The sequence below is a fragment of the Staurois parvus genome, unplaced genomic scaffold (assembly GCF_062004578.1).
Source record: "Staurois parvus isolate SC_StPar_1 unplaced genomic scaffold, SC_StPar_1.0 ptg000267l, whole genome shotgun sequence".
In the NCBI taxonomy this organism is placed as follows: Eukaryota; Metazoa; Chordata; class Amphibia; order Anura; family Ranidae; genus Staurois; species Staurois parvus.
Genome location: NW_028318063.1, coordinates 2,507,698 through 2,521,830, shown reverse-complemented (window position 1 = coordinate 2,521,830; position 14,133 = coordinate 2,507,698). Strand labels below are relative to the sequence as shown.

At 42.3% G+C, this 14,133-nt stretch overlaps 1 protein-coding gene across 1 annotated transcript in view; it reads right to left on the bottom strand.

Annotated features, from left to right (window-relative positions):
- Positions 1-14,133, bottom strand: part of PALS1 (protein associated with LIN7 1, MAGUK p55 family member) — a 197,850-nt gene that overhangs the window by 96,702 nt on the left and 87,015 nt on the right. The window contains exons 3-5 of the mRNA XM_089681487.1: positions 10,389-10,597; positions 6,843-6,920; positions 1,092-1,238 (exon numbers count right to left, since the gene is read on the bottom strand). Of these exons, the coding sequence (XP_089537613.1) occupies positions 1,092-1,238; positions 6,843-6,920; positions 10,389-10,597 (434 nt within the window). The remainder of the gene's footprint in view (positions 1-1,091; positions 1,239-6,842; positions 6,921-10,388; positions 10,598-14,133) is intronic.

Sequence of the window (14,133 nt, the reverse complement as noted above, 5' to 3'; positions counted from 1 at the left end):
TGTGACTTCCTGTTTGACGTAATTTCCTCTGTACTGGAAGTGATGTCATATGCGACGCTCCCAGTCTCCGGAACACCGACACAGGCCCAGACTGAGAAAAGGAGATGTCGGCCTTTCCATCACCGCACAACCCCGCCAGAGCTGCACTGCCTCCCCCAGGAAGACTAACCTAAGTCCAAATCCCCACTGCCAACGCCACCTATGTCCCATAATAGATGCCTTGTGGAAATGCTCCTGTATTGGGGAGGGGGTCCCGTGTTGATTAACTGCCTTGAGAGAGACCCTGAGCTGTCAGCATTCCCCAGATTCACTGCCTGTTAACGGAAAGCCAAAACCAAGGAGGCCCCTGCCACCTAGCACAAAGGCCACACAGCAAAAATAAGATAGACAAGTCTGTGACCTGTTCTGACCGTAGGAAAGACATGGACTGATGTTTGGGTCTCTGTGTTTGCTTTTTATAATGTGGATCATGCGTTTCCTGTGCTAGGTAGGAGCTTCTCTTGTAAGCTGTCCTGGAAGATGACTTGGGAAATCAGAAAAATAAATCCCTGAACCAGGCTATGTGATAAAGCACAATTTTTTATTTACCTGAATATTTTCTCAATGGCTATATTTGAGGAGAATCATGCCATTCAGAAATCTATTGTGATTCATGAATAATATAATTCTTGTCAGGCTAAGCAAATACACATGCATGTATTCAAGAGAATATAAATCTCTATTCATGATTTGCCAATTTTGAAAACAAATTTCCTTGGGAATAAACACTGAAGATAATTCAGACAAGGAAAAACATGGGATTCTAAGGGCACCAGAAAAACAGAAACGGGGTCTTTTCTGCAGCAGATTGGCCAGGAGCTCTGGGCAAACACCCTAACAAAATTTAGTAAATCTGGGTACTTAGTCTGGGTCTGCTGTGCACATTTCGATTTCAGCTGCATTTTAAACAGCTTTTTAAAATACTTATTATGGTATTTATATGGTATATATGCATGTATAAAATGGAGATAAATGTATATACTGTACATAGAATGCAACACAACTATTATACTGCATATATGATTCAAAACCTAATTTGACCATTTTCTTACCAGTGGTATATCTTTTGCCTTCTCTATTCTTACAATTTTAACCATTTCATCTCCATATTGCCCAATGTTTTCATAAAACTTATCTTCCGAAATAGACTCTGGCATCATTTCCTGCTCTGCCACTTTGTCATGCGCCAAAAGGAGAGCCTAAATTGAAGGGGAAAAATTTACAGAACAGGAATTAAAGTATATCATATTTAACAGAACATTTTTCAAAGCTCAAATGTCTTTCAAAACTTAGAGATGACAAAAAACGAAATATATTTAAGTAAATCCAGTATATTAAAACTGCATACAGTGGTTTCAGGCTAGTTGGTTGTCATCAACACAGTATGAAGTTTGGAATAATCCTTATGTTTAAAGTCTTTTGTTACAAGGAGGCTCTACTGTACTTTGTACTAATTAGGTAAGAGGCTGTTTGGATCCTTTTAGCGCAAGTCACCATAACGTGTATGGGTGTACTACCCATTAGGTCCTTTGCTCTAATAGTTTATTGGGGGAGACAGGACTCTACTACATATACTGTAGGTAGAGATGATGACTCTAGGAATTACACTCTGCAAAGCAGAAAAGGTACATCACCTTTCAGGGACTATAGCTCTGTATGTGAACCATAAGATCATGAGTAGCAAACAGTGAGAAAGTCATGGAAATGGAAGGTAATCCTCCAGGTCAAAACTCAACTGTGATAACAAGCCAACAACATAAAAAGATAACCCCATAAGAGACCGGGGCTATTCCCAAAATTAATTTAGATTTTACAGGGATGGCCACAAAAATCATGTTTTCCCACAGCATTCACCAAGACACAGGACAGGAATTTACACTGCTGCTAGAAGGATCTTATGTCCAAAGCCAGCATCCTTCAATGCCACCATGTTCACATGATAAAACTTAGTAAAAACGTGGACAGAGGCCCACAAAGCAACTTGGCTGATGTAAAAAGCTTAGAAGGCACCCTAGTAAAATGAGTGGTGACAAGAACAGTGGATCCTATCCCTTCATGAAACAAGCCTGAAAAATGACCCAGCTAATCTATCTGGAGATGTCAGGGACTCCTTAGGAGGACAATCACGGATGACAAATGGTATGTCTTTCAGAGGGAAGTTGCAGCTGTCAGATACCTTCTGACAGCTCACTGCACATCTAGTGTGTGCAGTCTTCTTCACATGACAAGAGGACAGACAAAAGGTTGGAAGCATTATGTCCTCACAGACAAGAAAAGGGGCGACACACGAAGAAAAAAAGAAAAGCTGAGGATTCCCAACATCCTTATCTTTATGAAGGATTAGTAAGGGCATCTTGCAAAACAAGGCTGCCAACTCAGAGACCCTACTAACCAAAGCAATAGCTTTAGGGAATGCCACTTTCGGAGTTAGAGAAAAGGGAGGGATCTCTTGCAGTGGATTAAAGGAAGACCTTTAAAAACACCAAGTTAAGAACCCATTGAATATGGTGTTCTTAATAGAAGGAGCAATATGAGCCACACTCTGAATAAAAGTGTAAACTAGAGAACAAGAGGCCATCCAGTTGAGGTGCAGAAGAGATCTGCCCTGAGACTTTACTAGTGATCAAAGAAACACTGGCCTGCAGCAATAGATGAATCTCTCTGCCCAAGGAGAGAAGATACCTGTCCCACATGGACAGTATGTCCCTGTGTAAGGTCCCGCTGTGAATTGAGCAAATGAAACAGCTTTGAATAATGAAACCTTGACCCCAAGCACTTACATATATCTGTACAAAGAGGATTCCGTACCTGAAGTCGCAGAGCATGAACTAGAAATGGTGAAGATGAACATGATGATGAGTGTTTCTGATATCCTAGGCCAACCCCCCCGCCCCCTTTTGCCAAGAGGAAGTATTCTTACAGCTCACTTTAGCCAACGCCCTTGGAGAGTCCACATAAAGGATCAGAGCACAAAACAGAAGATAGAGGGGATCATTTTCTATGAAGCCCATGGCCTGAACAGGTAGCTGAGACCAGTCTAGCACTCTGGACAACAAAGACACAAACCAATCAAAGGCACTGCAAAATGTCTAGGACCCCTTCCCAGCCTGACAATCCTGCATGAATCTTCTATGAGACTGAAAAAAACCCACACTTTCCAAACCCTCTAGTAGGATTCCTGAGTCAACAGGCCAGCCTGTCCTTGGTGTCAGATTAATCAGACTGTCCACAGTCTGGACTAACATAACCAAGGCAATTGATGGTGACATGTAGAGACCTAGAGAGGAACTGGGCACATGGAACAACCACACAGGAGACCATCAGCCCCAAAACTGCTATGCAGAAGAACAGAGTTGGTGAACCACCAGACTGTAGACTGAAGAGTCTAAGATAGGTAGGGTAGAACTTGCAATTACAAAAAAAAGAAAAAGAAAAAAAATCGGTGAGATCCACATATTCCAAATGAATACTGAACTCTGAAGGTCCAAGACCTGGCCAAACCCTGGCAAACTCTGTGTCAGTTCCCTTCAACAGTCAGCTAGACAACCAACAACAGGGGTACCCATAAAGTGTAGTAGTACAGAAGTGAGCAACTTGGGGAAGGAGGTCAGGAGGAATGGCAGAGCCACCATCCATAGTGTTGGGACAACCCACAAGAAAGCACAGGTATCACTGATGCTCTGGAAAAAATGTGAATAAGCCTCCTTGATGTTCATGGACACCATAAAGTGTTCTAGATTGAGAAAGGCTAAGACACTCGGGGCTTGAAAGAAAATCTTTAAATCCTGAGGTCCGACACAGGACAAATGTCCCCTTTTGGTTTGACAACTATGAACTGGTTAGGAAAACTCCAAGAAACATTCCACCAACAAACTGGGCCACAACCCCTGGCTCCAGAAGGTCAGCACAAGCAGTGTGGAGGTCTGCTATCAGTGTGGAGACAGAAGAGGGACTCAAGGCATGCACCGAGGAATTAGCATTGAGCAGTACACCAGCCCTTAGATCCTAGAAACCACTGCTTACACCAAAACAACTAAGATGCTGGCCAAAACCTAATAAACAGCTATAAAAGATGAAATAGTGGCACACCTCCCTTTCCTAGATAAGACTAGTGTGGGAACAGCACTGGAAGCTGCTACAAGTCTATAAAAGTGGAGCAAACTGCAACAAAAGTAGTCAAGATGGACCATTCAAGGTTAAAAGTCGTCACTGGCCCTGTGAAGACATTGCTGTGCCCATTCATAGAATGGATACCATCACACACTCATTAAGCCATTTCCCACTACCCCTCAGCCACCAAGACTCCCTGTAGGGAGGCTTAGGTCCTAAATCCTTAACACTGAAGGCGGCCATAGATTTGCGAAAAATCCTGTGATTTTTTGGACGACTTTAAACCACGCCGATAATGTAGTCGTGTATGGGCAATTTTGTCTGCAGATTTTTGTATTTTTTTGTCTTTTTGAATATCGTTGTAGCTGGAAAATTTTTAGAAAACGACCAAATTTCTTCCCATTAATGGCAATATCTCCCGATTTTCTAAACGATAAATTAATGTGCATGTGCGATGACCTGGAAGTTTCTTAAGGAACAAATTTTCTTATCCAGGAGAAAGGTCAATAATTTTAGTGTGTAAACAGAACAGTATGTCATGCCATATCATGTATTTCTGTGCAGTAATCTTTGTGTTTGATGTACAGAATAACATGCATCCACTATGCTTATTGTGTAGTGCTTAAATACCCCATAATTAATATTATGTATTGCACAATTAACACTTATAACACTTTATGTATTTTATTTTTGCGGTTTAATTTGGGCATTTTACTACAATAAAATTCGTAGGAATGAAACGTTGCTGTTGTCTTGCCGGCAGATTACGAAAAGAGGGAGGGACAAAAAGGTCACCAAACAACATCATTTCCGACGACAAAACGACAGCATTTCCACCCAAAACACGACAGCATTTCTGCCCAAAAAACGACATCATTTCCAGTAGAGGTGACAATTACAAAGAATTTATCCGCCGATTTTCGTTCTAATTGGTGGTCTAATTAGCTTTACAACCAACCGATTTTTCGTTTATCGGAAGAAAAATCGAGAGATGTTTTCCAAATCTATGGCCTGCATAAGGAAAAACTGAGCTGCCACTTGGACATGGGGGTTTGACCAGCTTCATGGGACGCCCTTAGGCTGTGCTTTTGTTGTTGTTACTTGTGTCCTATGCATTACAACTCAGTGATCAAGATCTCTGCTGTGTCCTTCAATGAACAACAGGGAAATGTTAGGCTCCATGCACACTGGCTTAGAAATTGCTGCTTCTACAGGAGTTTCATGTTTTACCTGTATAAGCAGCTCAGTGTCATCCTATGTGTCCATCCACATTAGGACAATTAGAGGCATATTTTAAACTCAGTGTTTAGAGGCAGAAAAAAAACTATTCTGTATTAAGTTTTTGATTTGAACTTTCTGGCAGAAAAAACAGTAAACTTACCTAAACTCACCTAATAGGTGTACAAAAGTGCTCTGTATCAGCGTTTTTTTTTCTGCCAAGGGAACTCCTGTTTTATTTAAAGGATAAATTAAACTTTTAAAAAAAATGTTAAATGCACATTTTTTTTGCAGGTGAAAAAATGTGCATCTTTGCATTGTTTCTGAAGCCTCTAAAGCACAGGTGTCAAACAGGCGGCCCTCCAGCTGTTGCCAAACTACAAGTACCATGAGGCACTGCAAGATTGACAGTTATAAGCATGACTCCCAAAGGCAGAGACATGATGGGACTTGTAGTTCCGCAACAGCTGGAGGGCACCAGTTTGATACCCCTGCTCTAAAGCATACAGGTCTCCCTTTGACCTGTCACTGCACCTGCTCTCTTGTACATCCCGTACGGGCAAGCAGATACTTACTGACAGGAAGACTCAATGAACTACCACAACGCCATGGTGGTTTATTGAAAACTAAAAGTCGACAGCCGCTGGGACTTGTAGTTTCCTCATTCACAGAATACTGTGAATGAGTGATGTGGCCGGGCGGGTGGAGCCCCGCATGGCCAAGTTTTTTAAAATTGTGACAACTTGCAAGGAGGATAAGATCCCACGCTAGCTGTCACGGTGGGGATCGGGGGGGGGGGGGGGGGGGGTTCAAGGCTCAACAGAGAAATTGTTTGTTTTATGCTGCAATACATTTATACTGTAATCCTTACGCCTCACATCCACATGCAGTTCATTGCTAACAATGCAACAGTCCTTGACACTGCTGAAGCAGGACAAGAAGAAGCTGCAATCTGTGAAGATTCTCATGAAGCTTAACAGAATACTATAACCTCCATAATAAAAAGCAGCACTTTGCATAGGGATAATGATGAATAATAAAGATAATGAAGAAATACTTTTAGAATCCAAAACTCATTGTTAAAATGTACCTTTCATGAAAACGTTATGCCAATATAAATATATATATTTTTTTACTTTGGGGAAGTAAAATTCCCACCAGCTCTATTTCTTGATGTAGCCACATTAAGGAGATTTGCCCATAAAATATTAAGGCATGAAGAACAGTCATTTATAGTCAAGTGAGCTGATGCTGCTACATTTGACATGCGCATCTAGGAATCAATGATCTGGTCATGAATGGGCTGAACTATACAAAACCAAATTTTGTTTCCAAAACAAATGACAGTAAAAAACCCTATGTTCAAGATGTGAACTGGATTTTATTGCCTTTGGTAAGCTAGATAAGGGAACAAAATATGTTAGTTAAAAGTGTGATACATGAGGAGCTGCCTCATTTTTCAGCAGCTGCCTTACCTGAATGTGTGGTGTGCTTAGTAAATCATTAAGTTCTTGACATTCTTTCTGATGGCTTGTCTTGAGAACATGCTGTACCTAGTTAAAAAGAAAAAACAAAACAAAAAGAAAAAACAAAACAAAAAAACAAATTAAAATTTTTTTTGCACTGCACACTTTCTATTACTTAGGTCTGAAAACACTTGAAACAATAACTTTTACAGCATCTGTTCAATACTTGTATTTTTCCAGAGGTACCATTTTTCTTATTTCAATTCAATTGCTTTCGGTTGTGATCACTAGTTAAAGTTAGAAAAATGCTAAATACACACCTGTTTACAGTTTTACCTGCCAAAGCATTTGAACTTTTGTTCAACTCTGCTATCTACTGGATTAGCATTACTGCTTCCTAGGTAAGTTCATAGTCATTGGACAGAGTCGATTAGGCTGTTTCACTGTTTAATTAGAAGGCTGTAGGCAGAGGGGTGACCCAGTAAGGTGAACCAATGTGTCAAAAATTTGAATTTCTTAATTAGAATTATACAGCCATCTGTCTGTCAGTAGCTCACATTGCTTGGGACCAAATTTTCCTTCACAGAATTCTCGTATGGAACTGCGCACACGAGACCAACTAGAAAGGTGGATACCATAGGTCCACAGTCCACATGCATTACAGCCAGGAGGGCTGCTCGCAAGACAAAAATTTTAGTTGGATCACAGTCGAAGGCTATTCCACCCGGAGAAACATGCTAGCATGCTCGAGTCGAGAATCAGGCCCAGAGACTCCAAAGTCCTGGTCAGGGCAGACCTCTGGAGGTTGTGGAACCATCTGAAGCCCTGCAGGGAGTGCCTCTAGCTCCCCATGGTGTCTGTCACCACGGCCTTGTAGTCCGCCTGCAAAAGCAGGTTGCCCAAGTAACCAGTCACAGCAATCCTCTGTTGTCTCAGCAACAACAGAACTAGAGCCAGAACCTTGGAGAACACCCAGTGGGTGAGACGAAGCCGCCTGAAGGGGGAAAAAAAAAACCCTTTGAAAGGAGAGGCCACTGAATGGATGGATTCCAGCCTGACCCATGAACCTGGCCTCTGGTACTTGTGTTAGGACCATGAACAAATTGAAGGAAACCTTTGAAACCATGCCAAATTGGGCACAAGGGCAAACACCCCCTAGTGCAGCAGATCCTGCGCAAAGCGCAATAGCAGAAAATGGAAATTGGGGGGGGGGGGGGATTGCCCAAGCAGATAAGAAGGAAATGCCATTTCACAGTCAGACACAAGCTGTATTCAGACCTACGTGGTGGGAACAGAGGAGGTCCATGGTCCAAATCCAGCAAGGACGACCCCATACCCTGAAGGTTGGATCAAGCCTACATGCCGAGTAGGACTTATCCACTAATATAGTGGGATCGTAGGTAGAGGAGCACTTGCCCACATCCGGGGGCCTTGCAGAGCTGGAACTGGACTGGAGGAAAGTTAGAAACTACCATTATGTGGCCTGAAAGACTCAGTATGTGGCCCCATAATGCGGAATCCTAGGACCCACGAACCAACAATGGTGACATGCCACCTGGAAAACCAAGGTGGGGGGGGGCAAACTACATACCAAAGCATGGCCACGGGTGTGGAGGGAAACCCACCCAACGTGGCTGCCAGGCAAGCCGACCAGAGGAGGCTGGCATGCAAAGGAGGCTGCTAACTGAAGCCCCGCAAGGGAGGCTGCCGGCTAAGGCCCTGCAAAAAAAGGCCGCCGGCTGAGGCCCGCAAAGGGGGGCCGCCGCCAGAGGCCCGCAAGGCGGGGCTGCCACCGGAGGCCCCAAGAAGATGGCTACCAACATGGACCCCAAAGAGATGGCCATTGGCTGAGGCCATAAAAGAGGTGGCCACCTGTGAAGCGTGCCCGCAGCTACCCAGGCCATGGGGATGCAGCATTTCTTACATGAATCTGAGTGTCAGTGTAGCACACCAGTCCACACAGCCCAGTTTCCCTCGGCTATACCCCTCCCCATTCCACACCAATACCCCTCAAATGATCTAGGGGAAGGAGAGGGAGAACAGGAGAACAAGCCTACAGGGGGAAGGAGAACCGTGTGGGGACTACCCCAGGGAGTACCCGCACATCCCACACTGCATCCAGGGAAGGAGGGGTGAATCTACTTACCGATCCAGATGGAGCATGCGAGTAGCACTCCCAAGACAGAACCTCCTCTCCAGCGAAGTGGGGGGCTTTCGGCCTAACATTGACACGGACTATAGGCACCCAGTCATATGTGTCCCAGCGAGACGTTTAACTCACCGGCTGTCCCGGTCCAGGATGAGGCATGTCGCAGCCAACCCAGCACTTAGCTAAAGATCTGCATGCACTTGCTGGCCAGGCTGGGGTGACCACTGGATCTAGATTATCCAGCCCATCGCCCAGCCTGGCTGTTGATAGTAAATCTCAGCAGGAAAAAAAAAGACAAAAAAGAAAAAAGCTACGGAACTGCAGTTCCCAGCAGGGAACCAGGTCTCTAATTCGGAACACTAGGCAGAAAAAACTGTATTACCTATAGAAGAGAAGGGGTTTTATGCCAGAAGGGTCTGACCATAGGCGGTGCCAAGTTCTTTTTCTGCCTAGAGTCCTACTCCTGTAGGTGGCAATATAACCCTATGGTCAAGATTTAGAAGAGATGTGTCCGTCAATGAACATAAGAGAAACAACTATTTGTATAGTATACAGTAACAATAACATAACTGAAATCTAGCATTTACTCAATGTAAGCCAAGCCAAATCTTTTTTTTTCATAGTTTTGGATACAGTGGAGAAGAGTTAGAACCCCGTCAGGACTTTACTACTATCCACGGGTTTGTGGGAGAAATCTGCTGCTGTGCAGAGACTACCTCAAACGGCATTCTGGAGTTTCGACTGAAGTCCCTGAAGATAAAATATCTGCGGTTAACCAAGTACCTTGATTAAAGGAAAAAATAAATCTAGCAACAACATAGTTAAAGGCTAAGTTCACCTTTTATAAAAGAATAAATGCACATCATTTTGCAGATTTAAAAAAAAAATGCTTTTTTTTTTTTACTGTGCAGCCTGTAAGGCTTTGCACCCGTGACCAGAAGACGTACAAGCAGAGAGTTACTGAATTGCAGGAAGAATCAATGAGCTACGAGAGCTCTTACCATCACCCTCGCAGTTCACCGAGAACTACAAGCAGTCAGTGGCAGCTGATGATACCTGTACTTCAAGTATCGGGCTGAGCCCCGCGCACAGCTATGCTGTTTTTAAAATCTGACAGTGGAAGGAAATCCCCCACCTGCTGTCACAGGGAAGGGGAGGAGGAATTGGGTGGAGAGAAGGTAGGAGCTGGAACATGTTACATGTTTCCCCCTAAACATGGATGGAACGTGTAACATATTCCAAAGGTGAACTAATTCTTTTTCTGTAGAGCGGTAGAGTAGGCATCAAACCTTCTAATACACCAAAAAAAACCCTCACACATGATAGTTAGGACAGGGTTATATGGGCGTTGCCCTTTAACGCTTTTTTCTGTTTGCACATTAAAATAAGTGAGTAGTGAGACTTACCTCTTGTGTTAACTCCTGGGCATTTGGAATAAGTGGATATGGGGGACTAGCTTTGTTCATGTGGACAGCAACAGCATTGTGAATCCTAAATGCATTCTGAAAGTCTTTATTTTGCACTAGTTGTAGAAGTAGATATAAATCTTCCTGGCTCTGTGAATCTACCAAAGTGTGCTGGATCTCTTTCAATGAACACAGCAGATCTTCCACTTCTGTAGGAAAAAGAAGCAGAGAACAGTAGTTCACAACAGGCGAGTCAACATTTTTGTACCATGCAAAAACAATGTACAATAAAGCAGGGCTTAAAATTTCGAGTCTAGACCTACTAGCCAGGCACAAGCCTTATTCTTCACCAGTTGCCCCACCCAACCTTGCCCAGGTCCGCCTCCAGCCCCCTTAAAGCTTATGAAATTACAATTTTCCTTAGAATAAAGAGTCCAAACTATAAAACTGTACACAGTAATGTATATCCCAGCTCCCCTGTTCTCCATGATGACATGTATACAGTAATCATTACTGTATACATGTCATATCACTATAATGGAGTACAGGGGAACTGGGATATACATTACTGTATACATGTCATATCACTATAATGGAGTACAGGGGAGGGGGATATACATTACTGTATACATGTCATATAAATATAATGGAGTACAGGGAAGCTGGGATATACATTACTGTATACATGTCATATAAATATAATGGAGTACAGGGAAGCTGGGATATACATTACTGTATACATGTCATATCACTATAATGGAGTACAGGGGAGGGGGATATACATTACTGTATACATGTCATATAAATATAATGGAGTACAGGGGAGCTGGGATATACATTACTGTATACATGTCATATAAATATAATGGAGTACAGGGAAGCTGGGATATACATTACTGTATACATGTCATATCACTATAATGGAGTACAGGGGAGGGGGATATACATTACTGTATACATGTCATATAAATATAATGGAGTACAGGGAAGCTGGGATATACATTACTGTATACATGTCATATCACTATAATGGAGTACAGGGGAGCTGGGATATACATTACTCAGTAATGCATATCCCAGCTCCCCTGTACTCCATTATTGAGGAGACTCAAGGGGTAAGTACTGTATACATGTCATATCACTATAATGGAGTACAGGGGAGCTGGGATATACATTACTCAGTAATATGACATGTATACAGTATGTATATCCCAGCTCCCCTGTACTCCATTATAGTGATATGACATGTATACAGTAATGTATATCCCAGCTCCCCTGTACTCCATTATAGTGATATGACGTGTATACAGTACTTACTCCTTGAGTCTCCTCTCAGCGGAGGAGAGCGGACCTCTCTTGCACCTGTCCCCTCAGCGGCAGTGCCGAAGAAGCCAGAAACCAGAACTTGGCTTCACAATGAGGCTTGGAGCGCAGTCGCCCCATTATCTGTGTTCGCCGCTAGAGAATTTCTCCTCGCATTTGACGAGCGGCTTTTTCAAGCCCTGCAATAAAATATTGGCTTTTGTGATATAAACAATAAAATACCGAAAATTAAATAAAAACACAAAAGAATATTTTTTACTTTCAGTTATAAAAAATATCCAATAAACTCAAAGTTCGTCCTACATTCAGGCCAAAATGTATTCTGCTACGTCTTTGGTAAAAAAATAAAATCCCAATACATGTAAAGTAATTGGTTTGTTTGGAAGTTATAGCCTAGTTATAGTCTACAAACTGTGATATATTAACTGGAAATTATGCAGCTTTTACTTTCTGACTGCCTTTCACATTTCTTTAGGTGCTAAAATGCCAGGGCAATACAAAAAACTCACAAATGACCCCTTTTTGGAAAATGGACATCCCAAGGAATTTGCTGAGAGGCATGATGAGTCCCTGGAACATTTTATTTTTTTGCCACAAATTTTTGGAAAATGACAATTTTTTTTTCTTTTTACACAAAGTTGTCACTTAAATGATATATTGCTTGCGTATGCCATGGCCATATGTGGAATAATACCCCAAAACACATTTAAGTTTCCAAAACCGCACCCCCGTACATCACTTTGCTTGTAGCTGCTGCCCGTCCACAGTGCATTGCGAGCGGGCGGACGGTAAGCCATTAATAGACTCCTCAAAATTTACAAATAAACATTTAAAAAAAATAGCTACCAGTATAGCCGCCGTTCTTTTCAATAACATAAGGCTTCCAATCATGGAGTCTGTCAGTTTCTTGATCTGTTGACCATCAACTTTTTGTGTAGCAGCAACCACAGCCTCCCAGACACTGTTCAGAAAGCTGTACTGTTTTCCTTCACCATAAATCTCACGTTTAAGAAGGGTCCACAAGTTTTCAGTAGGGTTTAGGTCAGGTGAAGAAAGGGGCCATGTCATTATTTTTTCATCTTTAATGCCTTTATGGGTAGCCACGCAGTGGAGTACTTCGGTGCATGTGATGGAGCATTGTCCTGCATAAATATCATGGTCTTCTTGAAAGATGCAGACTATTTCCTGTACCACTGCTTGAAGAAAGTATCTTTTAAAAACTGGCAATAGGTTTGGGAGTTTATTTTGAGTCCATCTTCAACCCAAAAAGGTTCAACTGGCTCATCTTTAATAATACCAGCCCATACCAGTACCCCACCTCACCTTGCTGGTGTCTGAGCTCTGTGCCCGTTACTGATCCAGTCACGGACCCATCCATCTGGTTCGTCAAGAGTCACTCTCATCTCATCAGTCCATAAAACCTAAAATCTGTCTTCAGATATTTCTTAGCCCAGTCTTGACGTTTCAACTTATGTGTCTTGTTCAGTGATGGTCGAGTTTCAGCCTTCCTTACCTTGGCCATGTCTCTTAGCACTGAACACTTTGTACTTCTGGACAATCCAGGTAGGTTGCAGTTCTGAAATATGACAGCACTGGAGGATAATGGGTTCCTGGTAGCTTCACGTTTGATTCTACAGAAATCTTTCGCAGTTTATTTGTGTCTTTTTTTTTTCTCAACACGTTTCTTGCGACCCTGTTGATTATTTGCAACAAAACGTTTGATGGTTCTGTGATAAAGCCCCAATATCTTAGCAATTGGAAGAGTGCTATGTCCTTCTCAAATACTTTTTACTCTTTTTGACTTTTCAGAGTCAGTTAAATCTTTTTTTTGGCCCATTTTGCCTGAGGAAAAGAAGATGCCTAATAATTATGCACACCTTGATATAGGGTGTTGATCTCCTTAGGCCACACCCTCCCTCATTACACAAATACATATCACCTGATATGCTTAAATCCAATAAGCATTCAAGTTTACACAGCTTGGAGTAGGACAATATGCATAAAAATTATGATTTGGTAAAAATACTCACTTGCCTAATAACTGTGCACACATTGTAGGTAGTGCTATGTACCAGCATGAAAGTCAGGCTAAGTGTTTCTCCACCATTTCGGAGAAGCCTTGTATTTTTATTATTGAAGAACACAAGGCTTCCTCTGATTGGCAGAGGTAGAGGTTGTTACATTATCCTCCCGCCACCCCACCTCAGCAAATGTTATTGCACTTTTTAGTGATCACAACCCTTTAGAAATTGGTCAGCAAATTAACATGGTGCTGTTTTTTTAAATGTGATGGCTGCATTAGTTTTATTTGCTTAGTTTTCTCTGCTTTAAAGTAGCAATAAATTGTAGCATATAGATGCACCAAAATTTCGGTGGCCGAAAATACCCCTTTCGGCCAAAATGAAAAAAAGCTCCGATACAG